General features: G+C 41.1%; 1 protein-coding gene across 7 annotated transcripts in view; it reads left to right on the top strand.

Annotated features, from left to right (window-relative positions):
• Window positions 1-146: 146 nt before the first annotated feature.
• Window positions 147-22,982, top strand: part of ERC1 (ELKS/RAB6-interacting/CAST family member 1) — a 291,605-nt gene continuing 268,769 nt past the window's right edge. For all 7 annotated transcript variants that reach the window (XM_060245767.1, XM_060245766.1, XM_060245768.1 and 4 more), the window contains exons 1-2: window positions 147-246; window positions 15,884-16,704. In XM_060245767.1, the coding sequence (XP_060101750.1) occupies window positions 16,036-16,704 (669 nt within the window). In that variant the 5' untranslated portion in view covers window positions 147-246; window positions 15,884-16,035. The remainder of the gene's footprint in view (window positions 247-15,883; window positions 16,705-22,982) is intronic.

Raw genomic sequence — 22,982 nt, forward strand, 5'->3', positions numbered from 1 at the left:
GAGAAGGAGGGCTATCATTGGCCGAGCGGGAAACCCGCCACCGATGCCACGCGATTGGCTAGGGAGGGTTGGAGTGGGGTGGAGCATAAACCTCTACGTAACAGGGCGGGGGGGGAGAGAGAAAGAGCAAGCAAGAGAGAGAGGAAAAAAGGGGCGTTTGCTTGAGGTAAGACTACTTAGCACGTTGGTGTGTAGTACGAGCGAATCGATCGATCCATCGATCGATGGCCGGCGTTTAAAAGGAAGGTGGGTCCCTCCCTGAGCGCTCGCGCGTGTGAGTGTGTGGCGCGCGCACCCGCGCCGGCCAAAAGGGGAAAAAAAAGAAGGTGGTGCTCGGCGAGGCTCGCGCCGAAGGGGGCGGGATTTGGCTGTCTCGCGCCGCCGGGGTCCACGGGCGTGAGCCGCTGAGGTGGAGCCGAGCGTCGCCGTTGCTGCCGCCGCCACCGGAGCGTGAGAGGAGTAGCCCGCTTAGTGTTGCAGACGCCTCAGCTGACAGGGCAGGGACTCTGCGGGGCCGGAGGTAGGTCAGGTCTGAGGAAACACCCCCCTCCCCTCTCCTCTCCTCTCCTCCCCAGTCAGTCTGTGCGGGAATAAAACCAGCGGCGGTGGAGGAGGGTCTCTGTGCCTGACGAGAGCCGGGAACAGGGTGGGGCCCTTCCAAGGTAGCGGTGCTGAGGGGCGCAGGGGTTCTGGTCACTCCTGGAGTCAGGCCATTCCCTGACCCAAGGCCTGTTTGCTGTTATGCCCATCTGAGAAGCGCGGAAAAGGGCCTGCCCTGTCCGTAGGGGCCGAGCTGCCGGATTCCAGGATAGCGGCATTCCCTCCTTCTCCTCTTCTTTTGACACTGCCCGTGAAGGAGCTTCTCATGCCCGTTCAGCTCCTTAAGATTTGGTCACTGTTTCTTCGCCGAGCCCCACCCGCTGGGGGCTAGGCTCAGTGAAACCCACCTGCCCCCTTCTCTTCCCGTAAGAGACTCCTGCTTTACGGCTTCCTTTAACAGCCCAGACGTCGCCTGCCTCTTTTATTGTTTCTCGGAACGGATCCTGTCGACATGAGCGGTCCATTGCATCTCCGTTTCCCTGATGCTGCAGGCAGCGCCTTTTAAGCATCCTGGCAACCGGTGCTAGCCTTCGATAGTTACTTGCAGAAATCCCCATCGGTTCCTTCTGCTCGCTATCCTTGAGTTAATGCTATCAACGACTTGGCGCTGATGCGATTATCTTATTTGTAGCTGGCAAATCAGGTGGTGTAGTAAGTTGCTTGCTTTCCATTCCTAAGTGGATTGATCATTCAGACTGTCTCAAGAATGGAATCCATGAAGTGTCTTGAAGAGTTTGTGACTTGGTGTATGGGTGCAGAGTTCAAAAATATGTCATTTATTTATTTTATTACATTGGTATCCCGCCCTCCCCTGACGGGCTCAGGGCAGCCAACAACAGTTAAATCAGCATAGTGCTAAAATAAAGTCACAATAAAATAATTAAACATATTTCGTACAATTTAAAGACATTCCATTCAGTTTCATTCCCTAGAATCCAAGATGGTGTGGTAAGTTTTTATTGAGCACTACATATAATGATGTTGTGTTATGAGCATGAAGTTATTCTTTGATGCAGCATAAGAGGTGCCCTACTGGATGGTGGCCCATCCAGCCCTGTGTTCTGTTTCACACAGTGGCCAAGCCAGTTGCCCTGGAAGCACAGCATAGAGGCTAAAACTTTCTCTTGTTGTTGCCTCTTAGCATAAATTTGTGTTTGTGTAGTAATCTATGTAACCGTGAGTTTTAAATTTGGAGTCATTTTCCGTAATTCTGTTTTATCCTTTAATGTGATAATGAATTCCACCTGGTTCTAGTAATGATGTCAGATGGGATGGGTTTCATGCTGTGGAAGCTGGTGGAGGTGGGACTTTCATAGGAGAGGGCAAGGGATCACTCCTTCCTGACATCCTTAGATAAAATATTATCTTCAGTAACTGTACTGGGATGCATCCCTGCCTGAGGTCTTGAAAAGCATCTGCCAACAGTGTAGGCAGTGCCTGGTTACTGACTAATGCCCTGACTCAGTAAAAGGCAGACATTTAAAAGAATGCTGACTGTTAGTTGGGGCAAAATATGACAGTTTTCCTTAATTCTTCTGCTGTAGTGAGAAAAGTTTACATTATTTTCCATTCAATGTTTAGTGTATAACAATTTTCACCCTGCGATATGATATAAAATACTTTTTTGATCCAGTAGCTTACCATGACTGAAGAAACCATGATGCCCACAAGTCTCCTAAGGTGCACAAATGGACAGAATTTTTCTGCCTGTATTTTTCCATCAGTAACATTCCTCAATCCATAAAGTATTTTGTAAGTCTTTCCAAAGTTACAACACAATGAGGAGGGTACATTGTGAAAGCTTCTGAGAGGCGTACAGCCTGTGGTGTACACAAGTGTTTTTGTGTGTTTGACTTTATGGCAGGCATGCTGTGCTTCTGTGGAGGGCTTCTGACCTTTGATGGGAGCCTTAATGAGAGTCAGAAAGCTGAAAAGCCTCTCCGTTTTCACCTTTTGCTGCCCTTTGGACCCTGCTGTTATGTCAAGGCATATGAAAGATGGCATGAATTATACACTCTTGAGTACAGTGTGTACATTTATGGGGTGGTAAAACCTAAAACTAATGCATGAACATGTTCTTGAACCATATGATTAGTGTAGGAGGAATAAATGAAGATACAAGAAGATGCTGATGGTTGAGAATCAGCATATGACTCTACAAAGCAAAGGATTGCTTAGTATGACTTCAGCAGACTGCTATTTTGATAGAGTGTACAGCAACATTAAGACAGTTTATTATTGATTTATGGTGAGGTAGATCTGATGAGGACCATGGCTTTGGAAGACAACTCAGTGATCTTTATGGACGAGTAGGGATTCCTGTGTGCAAATCTAATATTAATATTGCTGATAAGATAGAGCCCCTCAACTAAATCTGTCCCTTGATGAATGCTGCCTGACCTCTGTGTATTCATGAGGGGGTGTTCTTTTTAACCTCTCTTTGCTGTCTGAAATGAGAGCGTGAGCATGGAGGTGGGGAGTGTACGTAAAAGCATGGTTTGTGTTTTTGCACCATTCTCTTGAGAAGCAATTTTAGTTGTAGTGATTAGAAGCAATTTAAATTAAGTCTTGGTTTCCTGTAATGCGTATCTTCAGGAATATGGGAGCTGTTACATGTAGTGTACTTCCACAGTTGGGAGCAGGAGTGGACTAGGAAGTGAAAATGGCCCTGTAGCAAACCAAGCTGAGTTGCCCTTGTGGTATACTGAGCCAGTCTCAGAGCTCAGCTTCACAAAAAATGGGCATTAGCTCACCCAGTGCCTCTTCCTGCAAACTTGGTAGGGGAGCAGAAAAGATGGTTGGTGAGCAGACACAAATCCCTGTTGCTGATGGTGCCCTTCATCCAAGCTGAGTGGCCCCTGAGAATCTGGTGGAGTTTCTAGAGATTGACTCTGCTTGCTCCTGGCCTCCACTTCTCCTCTGTTGGGAACAGCTTACTGTAGGTGAATATGTATTAAGCAGTTAGCTCATGTCAGGTTTTTTGTCTGGTGTAGTTTGGTTTGGAGCCAGTTTGGTGTAGTGGCTAAGTGCATGGACTCTTATCTGGAAGAACTGGGTTTGATCCCCCACTCCTCCATTTGTATCTGCTGGAATGGCCTTGGGTCAGCCTGGCAGAGGTTGTCCTTGAAAGGGCAGCTGCTGTGAGAATCCTCTCAGCCCCACCCACCACACAGGGTGTCTGTTGTGGGGGAGGAAGATAAAAGAGATTGTGAGCCGCTCTGAGACTCTGGAGGGTGGAATATAAATCCAATGTCGTTGTCTTCTTGTCTTTAGGGTGGATGATGGTGAGGTACTGAAATTACTGATAAATTATTTCAATGGGATGAAGGTGTTTTTGTCACTAGACGAATCATCCACAAAAATCGTTGCTCTACTGGTCGTCTTCAATTAAGGAAATGATTTGTTCATCGTATGTGGCTTTTTTTAAAATTATGAAGCTATATGCAGCAGCACTTTTATTTTTAAAGAGAGAATGTACCTTCAAGAAAAATATGTACTTTAATAAATTTTTGAAAATTTTTGGTTCTTAAATGCAGTGGCAATTGTGTATTATTATCACAGTTTGCTTTTGGTACCAGAAGAGAAGTAATGTAATGCAATTTCAGTGTTAATTCCATTAGTGCATAGCTGCAGGATCCAGTCCAGTTCCAGACCTGATATGGTGATGAGACTTGGCTGACTTTTTGGCTGAGATCAAATGTAGACCTTGCAGCTGTGTGCAGGACTGTTCATAAACGGTCCTGTTGATTCCTGGAATTTCCCCCTTGGGATCCTGCTCATTGTACATTTGAAGCATTTAGGTGGGATCATGTGGAGAATTGTAGGATGATACTAATAATTAGAGGCTGGACTTGTTTCAGAAGTAGTATACAACTTTGGGGCAGTCCTAGGAGGATAAGTTTTTTAGAATAAGCAGAAAAGGTGATGTACTTGTGTTCTTTAGAATAAGATACTAGTGTTTGTGTACTAGTTTCCTGGTTAATTTTAGCTATTCTAAGACTGATTTTCAGTGGAAGTATCCCATAACATTTAGCTTACCTGGCCAGTGATACTTACAGCATCTCATATTTTAACTTCATGTCAGACCAGCTGACGTAGCCACTGGTGTGTCTCATCTTCAGTGTGTACATATTTGTTGGGTTAGGGTTATATTGTTTATGTCTTGTATCTACTAGGAATTGGTATCTAACAGAAAATGATAGACTCTTTCTCCTTTATTTTTGTTATGCTTTGGTTGTTGCTTAACAGAGATGTGCTTTTAGGCATATTCATCCATTATACAACAGAGTCTTGACTTCTCCACCCACAGCAACTCATTTTTTAAATAGTGAGTAAGAAGCAAGAATGCCTCTGGAAAGAAGATTCAAGTGACAACTCGAGTTTGACTACGCCTTGGCTGATTCTATTTAAGATGAAGCTGGCAGTGGTATAATTAAGCTAGTACTTTCACATACATCCTGAGAACAAACATGATTTCAGGGAGTTAGGAAACTGGAATTGTTTTAACTTAAATTGTTTTTATTGTTCTTATCCTGTTGTAACCCGCCCTAAGCCAGTTTGTGGGGAGGGTGGGATAGAAATACAAAATAAAAAACTGTCAGTTTTCCTGGCTTTAATTAGCTGTATTAAGTTAAAGCAGTAAAGTTTTTATAATTGTCATAGTTCCACTTTATCCTAAGGAAATCAAAGTAGAGGTCTACATATGCCATGATTCAGGGGGCCAATGTTTTCTATTATCCAGGCAGATTTGGTCTTATGTCATGCAGCAGTCCCTAACATAGAGGTCATGGGTGTGATGGAGTTCATCAGTATTTTGTATGCCTCCTTGTTGCAGTGCTTCCTGACACCTTACACATACCTTCCATATTCCGTTTCAAGTTCTTTGTGTGTCCCCCCCCCATGCCTTTTAAATTCTTTCCCTTGTCACTGCCTTCCTTCCTTTTTTCCCTCTAGACAATCCACCTTTAACTCCTGTCCCACACCACTGCCCCAGCTGGGTTCAAGGTGTGCTAAATTGGGGTGCAGCTTTTTTTTTTTTTAGAAAGCAGTCATTTAAACAATTAAAGTCTTATGTTTTAAATGGTAACAGGCTCACTGTCTATTTAAGCCACATACATTCTTATGTATGATCAGGCCTGTTACTAATTTTTGTTAAGACAAATTAACATGTTAATAATGTTCTTTGGTGTTACTCTTGTGTCTGAATGGATAACAGCAGGCCTCAGATTCAGTGGGAGCTCACAGGAACACCGCTCCTGAACCTTTCTGAGAGTTCCACCTCCTCCTTCTGAGAGTTCCATCACCTTGTTGATTTAATAGTATTGCAGCGGCATAACAATCCCTGGATGAGCTCCTCCACCTATTTTTCTACAAAACGACTGCTAGATAACAATAAGGCCAGCGTCAGAGAACATACATTAAATTACACAGGCACAGATAATCCTGGAGCATACATATAAACCTTTGCTAATTTTCCAGGCCTTGGAAAATATTTACTATTTACAGCTATATGCAAATGGTAAAGAATCATTTTTATTAACTGTTTAATGTTTTTCATCTGTAGTGTTAAAGGTGATATGAGGATGCAACAGATTATGTTCCTGCAGAAAGGAAAGGAGGGATCCTTAGTAAGAGAAGTAAACATGAACAATCAGAAGAAGCCAAGGAAAGAGAAATCTTCCACTCTTTAGTCTCAGCCATTTAACCCACCCCACCTTCCTAACACATGCCACATCCAGAATACTTGCATATATGCATTTAGACATCATTCAGCGGAGGCCAGGTCTACCCATACATTGGACTGGAGTGGGTAGACCTGTTCTCCAGTAGCCAGGTCTACCCCATAAATAAAAGATATTGGCAGGTAGACCTGGAGGGCTAGGCAGTTGGTATTGCCTATGGTTATTCTATGGTTAAGCTGGTATTCTGTGGTTAAGAAAACGGCACGCAAGATAAAGAGCTTGGAGGTGCTACTGGAACCTGCCCTGTCAATGGAGGTTCAGATAGCAGCCACAGCTAAATCCGCTTTTTTCATCTTGGGTGAGGCAGTTGGTCCCTTTCCTGGAGGGCGATGACCTGGCAACAGTGATCCACGCAACGGTCACCTCAAGGCTGGACTACTGTAATGCCCTCTACATGGGGCTGCCCCTGTGCCGAACACAGAAACTACAGCTGGTGCAGCACTAGTGCAGAACGCAGCATCCAGGCTGTTGTTGGGGCTCCCTAGATGGGAGCACATACAGCCAGGGCTGCGGGAACTGCACTGGCTGCCAATAGTGTACCAGATTCGTTACAAGGTGCTGGTTATCACCTTTAAAGCCCTATATGGCCAAGGACCTGCCTACCTTAGGGACCGTCTCACTCCATATATTCTCCAGAGGGTACTGCGATCTGGTTCTCCAATCTGTTGGTGATCCCCAGGCTGAGGGAGGCGAAACTGAAAGTCACCAGCGAAAGGGCCTTCTCGATTGTAGCCCCCCACTGGTGGAACCAATTGCCAGAGGAGGTGTGGGTCTTGCGAAGCCTTGTCCAGTTCCGCAGGGCCTGCAAGACCACTCTTTTTCAGCTGGCCTTTACTTAAGAAGGAATTTACTGTAGAAGGAGTATCATCACTACAGAAAAACTGTAAGCTGCGTAACATCAACATTTTAGCACCAAATCAACTTAGATGGTTTTAATGTATGATTTATAATATTTGATTTATAATATATTATTTATAATATGTAGGTATGATTTATAATATGCATTGTTTTAATTGTTGAAGTTTTTATGTTGTGAGCTGCCCTGAGCCTGCTTCGGTGGGGAGGGCGGGATATAAATTAAATATTATTATTATGGCGCTGCCACTGAAATGTAGAATGGATCACTCTTATTTACTGCTAGATGTTTTTTCTGATAAGATAGCATTATGGTGATATGAGGAAATAGTGAGATTGACAGGTGAGCTGAGGCACTGTTGATTATAGCTCCTGTTGTACCAAATGAGTTCAGACTCATAGCCAAATGTAGGCTTGCGCACAACTTTAATGCTAGTGGTTCTTTTGACTCCTGAAGTATAATTTTCGCTCTCACAACACTCCACAGCTTAGAGGAAACGTTGCCTTTGTGTACTGCCTTGAGTTCAAATTTTTCTTGTCTAGTTTCTGGATTGATTACGATATCTTATTGAATCAGACCTTGAAAAATGTTCTCATACTTACCTAGCATAACATGTGAAAGAAGAGGAGTGGGTATTCTAGTAAATCTGAAGGAAACCTCTTGCTGCTTGAGAGTAAATTCATTGTAAGACTACTGCAGGTGAGAATTGATGTATGATGTTACAGGAATCCCTCCCCCTCCATAATTGTAACCCCTCTTAGGTTTAGAAGGAGATCTGTTCATTGTGTCATTTCATACTACACTGTTGCTGAATCTGTAGATATAAATACTGTCATATGGCTTCACCAGCTTTTGAAGAAAGGAGGAAGTCTCCAAAGGGGGGGAAATGCAAAAGGAAGAAAACCTCAATGGAGGCAGAATAAAATATTTATTATATATAATTGTGTGTTGAAAAGAATTTTACCAGGAAAACTGTAAAAACATGAGAAGCACATTACATGCATGTAATAGCTTTAGTCTTGATGCCTTTAAAACATATTTTAAAAATAAAGGAGAGACCCATATAATATTAGAAGAATACTAATTGTTCATTTCGTTTGACAGTTGACAGCTAGTTCACTCAAACTATTACTGTTTTGATTAAAAATTCCTTGAAGAGCATTGGCCAGTATTGCATGAGGCTCCCTTTGAAGATGTCACAGAAGCTCCAACTGGTACGAGATGCAGTAGCAAGGCTACTCCTTGAAGTGAGCTGTTCAGAACACACAACTCCAGTGCTGTGTCAGCTGCCCTGACTTTTGGTTGTTTTTTGTGCCTTATGCAAAGTGTTGCTTACTACCTTTAAAGCAAACCCTTCACACAAACCCTACACTCATGGGTAGAATGACATCCCCTTTGAACCAGTTATTCTTGAGATGACTTCGCTTAGGACTGTCCATATTGTCATAAAAGATCACAAGCCTTTTTCATCATGGGTCCATTCCTTTGGAACTGCCTGCCAAAGGGTACATTTGCTACATTTAGGAAGGCCTGTAAGACAGTCTTATTCCAGAAAGCATTTGGAGGAGAATGGAATTTTTGGGCTGTGCATTTGTTGATTGTGTATTTTAAATCTGTATGCTTTTAATTTGGTAACATGTATAATTTAATATGTTTTAATTTGGTTACTTGGTTTCATTTGGTTATTTATGCCTTGCAACTTGGTTGCTGCATTGTTCCCTGTTCTGAGATAAGGCAGGACAGAAAAGTTTTAATTAAATATTAAGTCAGTACACACTTACACACTCCTTTCATCTCGCTGTTATTGAAACATACTTTGCAAGGAGGCACAGGAATAATTCTAGAATGAAGAGCTGTAGCGCTAATCCTATAATGATTTTATGGCACACTACAAATATTTATATTTTGACCAAAATGGTATGGAGAAAACAATGAACAAAAGAGGGAAAAACATTCAAAAGTGAGTTTGACATACCCTGTGGAAAATGCTAAGGAATAGCAGCAGAGAAATCAGTAGCTGCAACCCACTAGCTAATTCTTACTTTTATGTTTATAAAACATGAATGAATTAAAGGTTTAAAAGTTGACGGACTCTGTCAGATCTAGAGGCAGGGCTAACTTCCTGTCTCCAGTCAGTAACTGCCAAGTGTATGACTTGTGGTGGCATCCTAAGCAGAGTTATGGTCCATTGAAGTCAATGGGCTTAGAAAGGTGTAACTTTGTTCAGGATTGCTCTGATGATAAAGGTGGTACATTGGTGTGAACCAAGATGTAGGAGTTCTAGTAGTGTCTGTACAGGCATCAATTAAATGTATTTACCCATCCTACACCACACTTTGTACACTTTATTGGATAACAGGTGTGCATTTGCCATCATAAAAGTTTCAGATGTTTTATTTAGATTAATAATAGAGAGAAAAGACAACTGACTCTGGCTTTTACCTAATTCTTTGTTCCTTATCCTGGAGTATTTTTAAAATAATCCTTTGAAGTATGCTTATACTATAGTGATGATAAAGGTATAAGTGTGTCTTGATAACCGGGGTTAAAAGTAGCTTCTCTGACTAGTATCATTGATTTGTTTAGGCAGGCTCCTGGATTTCATCTCTTTGAGATGTTATGCATATGTTCCGGAGGACTTGAACTATTTCCCCAGTTTTTCTGGCAATGAATATGTATTCCTGAAAAGTGTTAATGTGCATCTGAAATAACCTTATATTGTTTTATGTAGATTATACATTTGGGCATTTTTAAAATGTCATTTGAGTACACCAGATGGTACAGCACCTGCTGCTTTTTCTGCTGCTCATGTCAGGGTATGACTCACTTTCATTTTGTAGTTGATTTAAAAATAAATTTTGTGAAGAATGTTGCCATGTCCTCTTTTGCTTGGAATTTTTCTTTAAAAATGTCTTGAGTTAGTATGAGACTGTGTAGCACCGGAACATCCAACTTTACCTTTCCTCAGGGCTTTTTTTTGTAGCAGGAACTCCTTTGCATATTAGGATACACCCCTGATGTAGCCAATCCTCCAAGAGCTGACAGGGCTCTTATTACAGGACCTGCTGTAAGCTCTTGGAGTACTGGCTACATCAGGGTGTGTAACCTAATATGCAAAGGAGTTCCTGCTACAAAAAAAGCCCTGCCTTTGCACCCATGAAAGTTACTTGGTAGAGTGACATTGGAGAAGGAGAACCTGCACAAGGTCCTTTTGCCTTTAGATGGGATCTTTTGTAAGGAGCCTGGTAATCTTATTCATGAAGGATGTGAATACCCAGGGCAAGCATATGTTGGGTTAACTAAGAACATATTAATTTTAAGTTGAGCATTCTCATTTGTATGTCCCATTTGTATGTATAATCTCAATCACTGGTGTAGGTTGGTTATGATCTTATAAATTTATTTATTGTCCCGTTTACATTCTTGGGAGATCCTAATTTTATAACATTACAACCATAATTTTACATCAGTGCTATTACATATGCTATAGCCAGGCCTCATATTCAGTGGGAGCTCACAGGAGCACAGCTCCTGAACCTTTCTGAGAGTTCCACCTCCTCCTGAGAGTTCCACCTCCTTGTCCATTGAATAGTATGTGCAGCTGCATAACAATCCCTGGATGAGCTCCACCACCTATTTTTCTACAAAATGACCCCTGGCTATAGCTGATAATTCACTTGGCTCCATTCTCATCTTCCCTGTTACCAAATATTCTGGTTTAAGAGTGAGCCTCATCCACATGCCTAATATTGGCGATGTATTAATTCTGTGAACGTGATGTTCTGCCTTCACAAACAACTTTTTGTCTAATTCCTCAAGCATGGGGGAATCAAACTCAAATGACTGAAGGGCCAAGCCCATCATTCATCAGTATCCAGATTCTGTACTAGTAAGTATTCAGTGAAAAATCACTGATTTTGACCACTTTTAAACTCCCTTCATCATGCAATCCCCATGTGCCACCATTCAACATAGTTCCTGCTAAAATCTTTTCATAAGCTCCATCACTGTCCTTAACTGGCAGAGCTTCCCCAGTTAGCACCAGAGCCCCCATATTCTGCATCTTATGTACTGCTGCTTGCCATCTAGAATCCTCTAATATGCCTGAATAAGATGCCCACGCATCCTGCCATTCTCAGTATCTGTCACCCAGGCTGCTTTTGCTGCCCTCAGGCAACCACTTTACCCTTTTCTAAAATGCTATCAAACTGAAAATGCTGCCCTTTCCATAATCACTTTCATCTCTACTGATAATTTAAATAAGATGTAGGGAAGTTAAGACGTACATTTGGAATCATTAGTAGGCTTGCCATTTTTGTCCTACTGAATGCATTGCTTCCTTTCCCTGAATGTGATGAGACAGGTACTATGGCCCTCATTGGACCTGGTCAGACCTGTACCTAGTTAAGTGCCATTGTTGTGAGTCAGCCAGGGCTCAGTGATAGCGAAGACTCCTCAGAAAAGAGGAGCCCCATGTAGCCAGCCTTGAGTTAACAGATGCTGACCAGCATAATAATGAGCTACAGGTTTGTCAGGATTCACAGCCAACAGTTGGTGCAGAGCCATCAACACCTTCCAGCTCTGATTCTGCTGGCCATTTCCAGCCCACCAGTATCACCCACACCCTTAGATTGCTGTAGCTGGAGGCTGAGAACAGAGCTGTAAACAAGATGGCAAAGTGTACATCTCCTGACCTGATGCTAGCTGCTTGCTGATAACAAAGATGAGTAGTTGCAAGATTGCTTTTGAGCAGCTGGCTGCAAGCATAACCCTTAAGCATGAGGCTATAAAAACCAGCCAAGAGAAGCTGTCGGGCATGGACTTAGTACAATCGATTCTAAGCCTCTGACTCTGCCTTGCCTGACTTCTGGCACCTGATACTTTGGAGCCTGTAAGCTGGTATAGCCATGTTCTCTCTATTTCTTAAATCTAACACTACTAAGTTATGGACATCCAAATTCAGGTTTATTTCTTTCCCAGTAACTGCTTTCTTAACTATGGTGTCGTTGTAGTTAAGAATAGCAGTTACTGGAAGAGTAATAAACCTCAGTAGGTAAAGACTGAGCTTTTCTCATTTGCAGCTTATTGAAGGTAGTTGGAAGGTATCTGGCTTCATATGGGAAAAGGAGTGGGAGTGAGGATGGAAGACTGGCAAATGGCCTCTCCTAGGGTTCAGCTAGAAATTACAAAGTCTTTGGGTTTTGAGGGGAGCAACATGTGAACTTTGTATCACATGTGTGATGAGAATTCTGTGCACTAGCTCTTTATTGTTTGCTACTGCAGGGAGAAGTGACTGTAGTTCTCCCCCCTCCCCTGCTCACTGTTTTTTTACATCCCCAAACTGCCCCATGGAGGCAGTTCACTGTGAAACTTAGATGTAGCCACATAAGTAGTATGATTTTTTACAGAGGTCAAGGGTGCAAAAAATGGGGGTGGTGTATGTGTATAGCTGCTTCTCCCTGAATACTGAGATAGCAAGTGTGTTGGTGTGAGCTTGGGAGATGGCAAAATTGCCATTCCATGTTTAATACAAAGTCCTTGTGTTGTTTTTCAGTGAACATGAGGACTTCATGATTTATAGATGGACAGTACAGTTCAGATGTCATGAATAAATCCCTGTTAGGGCATAAACTAGGTTATCATTCAGGAGCATTGTTCAGTTCATGTGGCCTATGAAAGTTCCTTCTCTCTTACAGTTGATACTCTTTTTAGCATACTTTCATCTGCTTATGTGGCTAATGGCTTCCCTAGGCTATGATTCAAACAAGCAGACTTGGAAACAAATTTCTTGTGACCATGGTGCTTCCGATTAAGGGTGTTTGTACACTTGGAAAGAAGTGGAACAAGGTGAATTTAGGTCAAGCACTGATCTAAACCGGGTATCCAAATTTGAAATGCATTTATTTCCTGAAGAAGCATATATGCCAACTGGCTGCTATATTAATTAAGGTATATTCATTTAAGTCCTGTTTAGTTTAGGAGAGTAATCCAAAATCCTTGGTTATGCAGCCTACCTGTTTTTTGAGTTCCAGAACTAGAGATTAGACAAACTTCAGTACTGTATCCTTGAAAGGATGAACTTGGCTAAGGATGCAATCCTGCATATTTGGATGTACCGTAGGTATCTTTAAACAAAATGGTATTTAAATTTTTGTCCTATGTTTATTTTGAAGTAATGTTCAGAACTTTTAAGAAGCAAAGTCTGCGGCTACTGGACAAAACAATGTAAGTCCTTGTATCATATGGAAAGTAAATGTCCATCCTCCTTGGAAGAGTCATAAACAGTCATAATTTGAGACCTGAACTAATTGTGGAGCTTTGACAAATGGAAGGGATAAAATAGATCTCCCATATGGCTAATCCTGCTGAGATCCCCGATGGCATCCCTTGGATCCTAGTGCCTGTGACTTGCTGCTTCCTAAGTTCACAAAAGGAAATCTGGAACAAGAAATATGTGGTGCTGTGTCATTGATGTTTAATCTTAGAAGTGACATATTTCTCCCACAAATCATCCTTTTAGATAAAATGCAACCTTTAATTTGGTTTGCCAAAAGCTGACTCATGGACATTTTCGCAATCTACTTATGTAGATTTAATTTTAACATAGGTTGTAAAGTCTCTCAAAGGCTGACTGGAATTTTAGAACAATTTCTCTGTGCTTTACGTTTTTTTTACCCAAATTGACTGAAAGCATTCAGATTCTGTGGTGGCACCAATGATAACTTCTTAAGAGGACAGAGTGGCTTCCTACATTTAACACACTACAAACCCATGCTGTCTAAATTAGTAACTTTTGAAGTGTCCACATGCTTGTAGAGAGCATATTTCTTCAGTATGCATAAGCTGGTAAAGGATGGGTGAGCTTTAGACTTTCATGGGAGTACTATTCTGCATTTGTTTGTTGGTGTGCATGGCATGCAGATAATAATTTGTGAAATGGTTCTTTTCTGTTTTTTTGTCCAGGCACAGTAACTCAATATAACTTTTAATTGTTTCAGATTTGAGCATTCAATTTTTGTCCAGCTGGATCGGTATTGAAAACACTGGATGGTCAAAGCTAGTATATTTAGTTGTATATTTATTTGGGAAGGGGGATGCAGAGGTGGTTTCTTCCAAGTACATGGTTTTCCTCTGACTCAGAAATAAGCCACATGATGATTAGTGGGATTTACTTCCCGTTACATGATTATAAGATTGCAGCCTAAATGAATTATTTAGCATGCTATTTCTCTCTCTAGTGCTTTGAAAAGGCAATATTCCCTTAAAGCCAGGAGTGACAAGTGCACGTGATGTGTACAGGCTCTTTAGCAGCGCAGTACTACTCTCTAACTAGAAATAGTAGCAGTGATTCAGAGGGAGGGAAATGGGTAGGGTGGCACCTAGCTAGTCATTTGTCACAATTCAATCTGCTGTGTCTAGGAAGAGCATGGAGTGATTTACACAAGAGTTCTAGGCAGTCTCAACCGGCCAATCTATAATGTTCCTGTTCAGCAGAAGAACTACATCATGTGCTCAGATAAGGTGGGGGTGGAAGGGTCAGATACTTATGTAATTTACTGCTCTGCTGCTTGTCCTAGGCAAGTAGGTGAATGGTAAATTTGCTGATAGATGCTTCCCAGCTTTAGTTTTTAGAGTTTTGCTGAAGCATGAGCCAGAAAGTTTGCCAAAAGTGAGTTAAGTAAACTGGACATGTAGTGATTGGAAGGATATGTACATATGGTTATGCTACTTCTAGAATCTTTTACCTGCATCTTAAGTAGAGAGCCATGAAAACCTTTTTAGAAAACTTGTACCAAATAACATTCTGCCAAGTTTGAGATTCTGACTTTTCACTTAAACACTGAAACCAATATATGTAAGAAGACAGCCTCCCCTCAGACTGTGGGAAAGTTGATAATTTGAATATATAATGCTAGTTACGGAAAGAATTTCAGGCTGAAATTTCATAATGTGTGGTAATATAATGTCAGTGCTATCATGGTCGTTACTGATTCTGATTGCTGGAAAAGGTTAGGATACTCAAGTGTCAAGTTCAGACCTTGCATGTGGTCAAATACGTGTGTCTGAATCTGTGTAGTTTTCTGCATTTATAGGGGGGGAAGTTTTGTTTTCTCAGTTTGATATAATGGGTTTTCTGTATCTTTTGTCACTTTGGAGTCTGTTTCAGAAACTCTTTGAAAGTGTTTATGCCTTCTTAAACAGAATCTCCACACACCCCCCTCAAAAAAAGAATCATGTTTCCATTGTTAGCTTAGAAACTGAGCCTTAAAAGCAGCAGTGAAAGCTGAAGAACCACCTTTAAAATTACAGAAGAGCAGTGTTCTGTACATGAATGTTGAAAAACTATGTTCTACTACTTTTATGTTAATTGTTGGACCTGAATTTACTTTTTACCTTTTGTGCTTTTTTGGACATTTTATTGGGTGCATAGGTAATATATCAGTGACAAGCAGAAAACTTTAAAAAGTTAGGTGAAGTTTAAAGTGGCATAGAATGACAGGGCATAGGGCAGAAAGTTAACAAGAGCTGGCATGATTATAGAAAAGAAGTACTCAAACTTCAAGGAAATATTTTTACATTTGCATGTTTGAATAATTAAATTCTCACACAATTATAAAGGGGGGGAAATAACAGGAAATGTGATTAATTGAACAATGGTAATCTAATGTCTTTATTTCTGTTGCAGGTTACGATGGGTGGCACCATGAAGCTTTGACTTCAGAAACAGAAGGTTGATATACCATAAATATTGATTGGTCTTAAGGTGACCAGCAACCATAGTGAAGAAACCTCACAGGAGCTCTTTTCTCCTGTAATTACCTTATCACAAAACCAATCATGTATGGAAGTGCTCGATCAGTTGGTAAAATTGAGCCAAGTAACCAGAGTCCTGGGCGTTCACCAAGACTGCCACGATCGCCACGGCTGGGCCATCGTCGAACCAACAGTACAGGAGGCAGCTCTGGAAGTAGTACTGGGGGTGGCAGTGGCAAAACGCTTTCTATGGAAAATATCCAGTCCTTAAATGCTGCTTATGCCACTTCAGGCCCTATGTACCTAAGTGACCATGAGAATGTGGGTGCAGACACACCTAAAAGCACCATGACTCTTGGCCGATCTGGGGGGCGTCTGCCTTATGGTGTTAGGATGACTGCTATGGGTAGCAGCCCCAACATTGCCAGCAGTGGGGTTGCCAGTGATACTATTGCATTTGGAGAGCATCACCTTCCTCCTGTGAGCATGGCATCCACAGTGCCTCATTCACTGCGGCAGGCTAGGGACAATACTATAATGGACCTGCAGACACAGCTCAAGGAAGTGCTGCGGGAAAACGATATATTGCGCAAGGATGTAGAGGTGAAAGAAAGCAAACTTAGTTCCTCCATGAATAGTATCAAGACATTCTGGAGTCCTGAGCTAAAGAAGGAAAGAGCCTTGAGGAAAGATGAGGCATCCAAGATAACTATTTGGAAGGAACAGTATCGAGTTCTGCAAGAAGAAAACCAGGTTAGTAACTTAAGAACTTTAGGGCTGTGAATATGTGGTCTGTAAGGGGAAGATAATATAATTGTTTTAATGAGTGACTTTTTGGATAGCTTTCACAAGTGGCACTGGGTTGTGTCTTTTAATTGAGGTAAATTATTCTGTTGATATTTGGTTGGTAGATCCAGTAACTTAAGGTAATATTACATGATATGAAAATGTGCAGCATTTTCTTGCCTGAGCAGTCATGTCTGTTACATGAAGTACATAAATTATAATTAAATAGGAAAATATCTTACCAGCTCAGTCTTCCTATCCATAGCTATTCCCAGAGCCGATAAAGCCATTATTTGCAGGTATGCATAACTCTGTTAGTCACCCACAAGAGTTCTAGCTTCATAATTTAGGAATTGTTGGATGTGTCGGATGTTGGCAGAAGTTACACATTTAATCTGCATATGTTTCTGAAAACTGGCTGCCAAGTTCTTTTTTTAAAAGATGTACACATCTTTAAGTGTGAAGGCCAGAAGAGGAGGAGGAAAATCGGGGGGGGGGGGTGTCAATCCCTCTCCTTTTTTTTTCTTGGATTTTTTCAGGTTTTGGACAGAATTTTGGGAGCACTGTGTGGATAAAAACCCTCCTATGACCTATTGTCTCATTTGAGTGAGAAAAAACGTTGCTTACAAAACATTCCACTCATTCCAAATGTACAGCATGAACAAGTCTGAGGACTTCCTCATTTTTTTCCAGTAGGAAAAAATGGGAAATTTGAGAGGGCACTGAAAAAAACCCTGTTGTGCTGTAGATATATACAGAATTTTCAAGGGGTTTTTTTGTTTAAATGTAAATAATTTTGGCAACAATTAATATGTTGAAGTGTTTAATGACAGATTAAAGAGTTCAGTGTTTTCAGTGTTACACAGTTCAGCTTAATAATTTAATATGCTGGTACTCCTACCAATTTTGACTCCTTGAGAGAGTTTCCATTCAAATAATACACTTTCTTTTGTTTGCTACAGAATTTGTTTATTACCTGTCCAGTGGCAAAAATTATACATATATTATGGCAGCAGATGGTACAATGGTTTGCAACACTTCTAGGAGTATGGATATATTTGCAATTTTTCATGTTGGAAATGAAGGCATTCATGTTTACATTTAAAATTATGCCAGATAGTAAAATTGTATATGCTAAGTTATAAATAATGTTCTTTATGTTAAATCAATAAAAGACATTTTGGTTTGCAAAGTTTACATATCTATTCAGAGGTAATGTACCAGGGACTTTAATAAGCTAATAGCATAACAGACATTCAAATTCCATTTTGGTCACTCATGCAAGGTATTCCACATTTTCTGAGTACAAGTTGCTTTTCTGTATCTGGTATCTACTTATCTGGCTCCAAGTGTTGCTTCTATCAGGAAAAGTTAATGAGAGCCTTGCAGAACTTGTGAATAGGTGTCTTCATGTACATTCCTGTAATATTAATCACAGGCCTACTTTAAGGAAATCATCTTCATGACAGAAAGATTTGTATTGGTAGTTGAACTAGGGCACATCCTTCAACTGTAGATCTGAATCTTCCCTGTCTCTTCTCCATAAGACTCCTTTTCAACTTAAAGAAGGAAACCTGTGAATAGTAAGGTGTGGTTTGACTTGTTGAGTAGAGCTTGACAGATTCAGGTATTAATCAAACTGTGGATGTGCTTTGCTTAAAATGTTTGGAAAAGATGAAGCTATCATTATCCCACCTAGTGTCTCTCTCAGTAGTTCTTTAGTGTACTGCACAAAAAGACAAATAGCAATAAATGGCACATTGGAAAATAATAACAGATTACATTTAAAATAGTGTGTTCCTGTAATCAGGTTTAAAAACTTTGGGTCAGATGGATTCTAGAATAGAATTTTGATAGTGAAAGCACATCTGTTCAAAGATATTTTTGGAATTTTTGTCTTTAAGAGCTAATATTCTAGTCTAACTGAACTAAGTAGATAGTGCTTGTACTTAGGAACTTCAAATGGAAAAATAATATAAAGAGACCTTCTGTGGTTTCTTACATAATTAGAGAAGGGGGCATATTGGCACATATTCTGTTCCCATCATCCTTATGTCCATACTAATTATTCACTTAACTGCCAGGGTTTTATTCTCTGAGCCCACAATAATTATAACTATAATGGTTAGATTGTGGACCTTTGGTCCAAGAAAAAGGGGAGTACTACTTAAAAGCAAATTGGAGCATGCCGTTAGAAACTAGGAATAGTAATTAGTGGATTATAGTCTGTTTGTCACTAATTAAAACTGAATTAAACTGTCTTATGCCATCAATATCCATTGTAGTTGGCCATTTCTGCCCTTTATAAGGAAGATCAGCTTAATGAGATTTACTCTAATTAAACAGATAGGCTTTGGACACAGCCTTTGCATAGGGATTTCCAAATGAAGTGTGTTCTGATGTATAGATTCAGTCTGTAAAGGTTCCACCATAAGTACAAGAAATGACTGAAGAACACAGTTCATTTTTTTATTCAAATTTATAATTTTAACTGGAGTTTGCTTTCCTATGCAGTAATTACAGTTTTCCACTGCAGATTCACGTTTTTCAAGATCAGTTAAACTTAATAAAAGATATATGGCCTCAGTGCTTCAGAATGTATGAGGAAATTTAGCTATAGTAGCAAACATTTTGATAGCTTGTTGTTTTCTGAGGCTAAAGAATAAGGAAAATTTATATCATACTTGAATAGTTGGCCTTTTTCTATATGTATGGCAAGAGTTCTCTGTAAATACTGCTCGTAGAGGCACTGTGCAGTCAGTTTTCCTTGTGTTTGACTGTATTGAAGAAGGAAGTCAAGGTTAGAACCAAATATCTTCTAAAGAGCTATGGCCCAAACCAGCCTTTGTTAATATTGTTCTTCTGTAGCTTTGAAAGTCTTCCTTTTTCATGCAGAGGATGCTATAAAAAGGGACTAGAAACTTCTGAATCTTACAAGCAAATCATTTCAGTAGCCTGTTCTTTTACTAAAATCAACAATTTTAATTACTTTGGTTTTCAGAATATGTAAAGCATCTTGTCTCTTGATGGTTTTTCATTCTTGCTTATAACTTTGATAAAAACTGTTGCCCAACATTTTTCTCCATGCAGTCCTACAGGATGATTAGACTTCTAAACTACTGGTCAGATTGTGTGATTATTTAATCATTTGTTTGAAAGTTTAAGATAATGATGTACTTCATCATAATCAGTTCAAATTATACTTTAGTAAATAAACCCCAGGGCTTGAAACGTCACTCTTATGAATTTATGCTCTATAATAGTTTTCAGCTTCAATGGTTATCCCTACACTGTGCATTCAGTCTAGAATTGTGCTCACCTTATATAATGTTTCTGCTCTCCTGCAGATTATAAGGCAGACTAATGTAATGGGAAAATAACCTACAATTCCAGGTTTATATACTTTCTTTGACATCTGAATAAAAGGTGATATTAAAAAAATTATATCAATAATGTAGTATGAGCCACAATTTCATGGAATGAAAGAAACAGCTTAGGAAAGTAAGTGTAGGTACCTACCTACCTTATTTTGTTGTTGTGCTTTTTCTGAATGGGGGATGATTTTCCTCATATGCAGCCCACCAAAAACCTGTTCTGAAGAGTCTTCCCAACCCCCTTGGTTGGGGCGCCAGTATGCAGCAGGATCTTTGGATCCATTGTTTTGTTGACTGCTGATTGAATTGCCTTCCTAATTAACTCAGCATGTCCCTGAGGTGTTTAATCATTAAACTGACTCTATAAACCTACCCATCCACTCCAGTCATCTTCAGAGGCCTTGCTTCAGGTGCTCTGCCATCTGAGGCTAGACAGGTGGCAAACCAAGAAAAGGCCTTCTCAGTCATGGTTCCAGAACTTTGGAACTCTTTTTCCAGGGGAATTCGGTCTCCGTTTGTCATTGTCTCCCACCAGACTTTTATTTGGAGTACCCCCCAGTAAACTCCAGTTGGCCCTCCTTCCTGGCTGTGTGTGTTTGTATGTCTATATTTTATTGTATTGCTAAATATTTATATATACATTTTAAATGCTATTCTAATGTCTTGATGCTTGCCACATTTAGAGACCCTATTTGTGTGGAAAGATGGCATATAAATGTTCTAAATGAATAAAACGAACAATTCTTGCATTGAAATAAAAGCTGATTTAAATATATTCAGGTCAAAGATCCACACATTTTGGTGTATGAGCCAGCCTGTCATAGGCTCACCACAGTGTGTCTTGGGAGAATGATTCCTCATAGGGAAAGAGAAGACAACCTGTCCCTAAGCTCCGTCTTGGCAGGCCCTTCCTGTGAGCATGGTGTCTCAGGGCCTTCCTAAAGGGACCCTGAGCCAGGAGACTCCTCAGGCCCAGAGGCCCTGGCATGGATCTGCCTATGACCAGACCACCACAGTCTCCTGAGGAACTCCAGGAGCAGAGGAGGCAAAGAATTAAGGCTAAAACATGGACCAGGCACAAGAGTACCCTCTTGGCAGCCCACAGCCTCCCCTCTGCTAAGGCAATGCTGGAAGAAATAGATAAGTCACCACAGGATCTGGGCCGATGAGTAGAAGAGCTGACTCGGCTTGTAAAAAAAGAGCCTAATGTGGGAACCAGTGGTGCCTGTAAGGAAGCTCCCCATATAAAGCTGCAGAGCAGTTGCAGCCAGCGGGATGGTCTGCAGTCTTGCTGACTAGTACTACTCCATCTGAACTGCTTATTACCTGACCCTTGGGTTGTTTTGACTCTGCTTTTGGAATACATAGCCTAACTCTGGACTGAGTTCTGACTTTGCCTTTGTGCTGTTGGACCCTGAACTGCAACCTGAGAGTCCCTGCTGTTAGAACATGCAGTTACTGCAACTTTCCTCCTATCTGATGCCAGGAGTCAGCCACAAACAACCAGTATATGTGGCTGATACCAGCAATCCCCCCCACCCCCGCATCATCACATGCCTGAGATCTGGTACTGTTGCAGCTATCTACAAAAACCTTAAAAATGAACTCTTCCCATGCTGCCCAGTTGTCTGTCTGTCTGTCTCTTTCTCTCTCTGTGTCTCTCAACCCTGGACAGGTCAATGGGTTGCTCTTTTTCCTGTGGCAGTTAGATAATGCAAGAAACAATGTGATTTGTCCTTACTGCCTTCCTTCTTTGTTGTGGAGTTACTGGAGTTTTTGGAAGCTTATTCATAGTTCCTGAAACAGAAAATCAATACCATCAGTCAAGCTTTCTTAGAAGATTACTAACCTGCATGTTCCAGTTTCCCCCAGGATTATTTGTCTATGGCAGATTGATTGTTCTCTCTCTGAGTTGGAGGACATCTGGGTACGTGATTTCCACATCCATTCAGGGAGGCAGGAAGAACTTTTTTCTTCTTCCTGTCTGTTGTGGGAGTTACCCATCCTTCAGTGCTTTCCTGCCTCAACAGGGAGACAAGCTAGTCAGCAGGAGTTCCTACTTCCATCTACTTTCTATTCCTATTTACGAATCTTCAATGCTTAAATCTTCATATAACTATTCTATATCAATTTTTTCACTAATTCCTCCCCCTTCTATCCTACTTGGCTCCCCAAAGTTGAGAAGAAGACCAATAGGCTTCAGGCAGCCATATTGGCCATTTTTCAACAAGCTTGCATAATGTGTCAGCTTTGACTGCTCAAGCCATGGAGCACTGAGAAACGGTAACAGCTTCCTATTGGAGGAAGATCTGGAGACTCCTCTCACAGCAGGAGAGTGGGAGACCTCCATCCGGGCAGGTTACGACCTTGATAGTCAAGCCTTTGACATTACAGCTAAGCGATTCCTATGGGTGCCTCAAAATTATGCTAAAAACCCCTGCCTCTTGCAGAAGAGTGCAGCAGAATTTTTGGCCCACTTGAGCCTCTTGACTGTGAGTGGTGGCCTTCTTTGCATGTCCATCTAGAATCATAGAATCCCAGAGTTGGAAGGGGCCATACAGGCCATCTAGTCCAAATCCCTGCTCAGTGCAGGATCAGCCTAGAGCAGTGGTCCTCAACCTTTTGGGCACCAAGGACCAGTTTTGTCGAACACAATTTTTCGGGGGGTGGGGGATGGTTTTGGGATGATACAATTGTGCACTTTATTTCTATTATTGCATTGTAATATATAATGAAATAATTATACAACTCACAGCCTGGTTGCTTACAGGCCATAGACCAGTACAGGTCCGTGACCTGGGGGTTGGGGACCCCTGGCCTAGAACATTCCTGACAAGTGTTTGTCCAGCCAGTGTTTAAAGACTTCCAGAC

The sequence above is a fragment of the Heteronotia binoei genome, chromosome 8, assembly GCF_032191835.1.
Source record: "Heteronotia binoei isolate CCM8104 ecotype False Entrance Well chromosome 8, APGP_CSIRO_Hbin_v1, whole genome shotgun sequence".
NCBI lineage: Eukaryota > Metazoa > Chordata > Lepidosauria > Squamata > Gekkonidae > Heteronotia > Heteronotia binoei.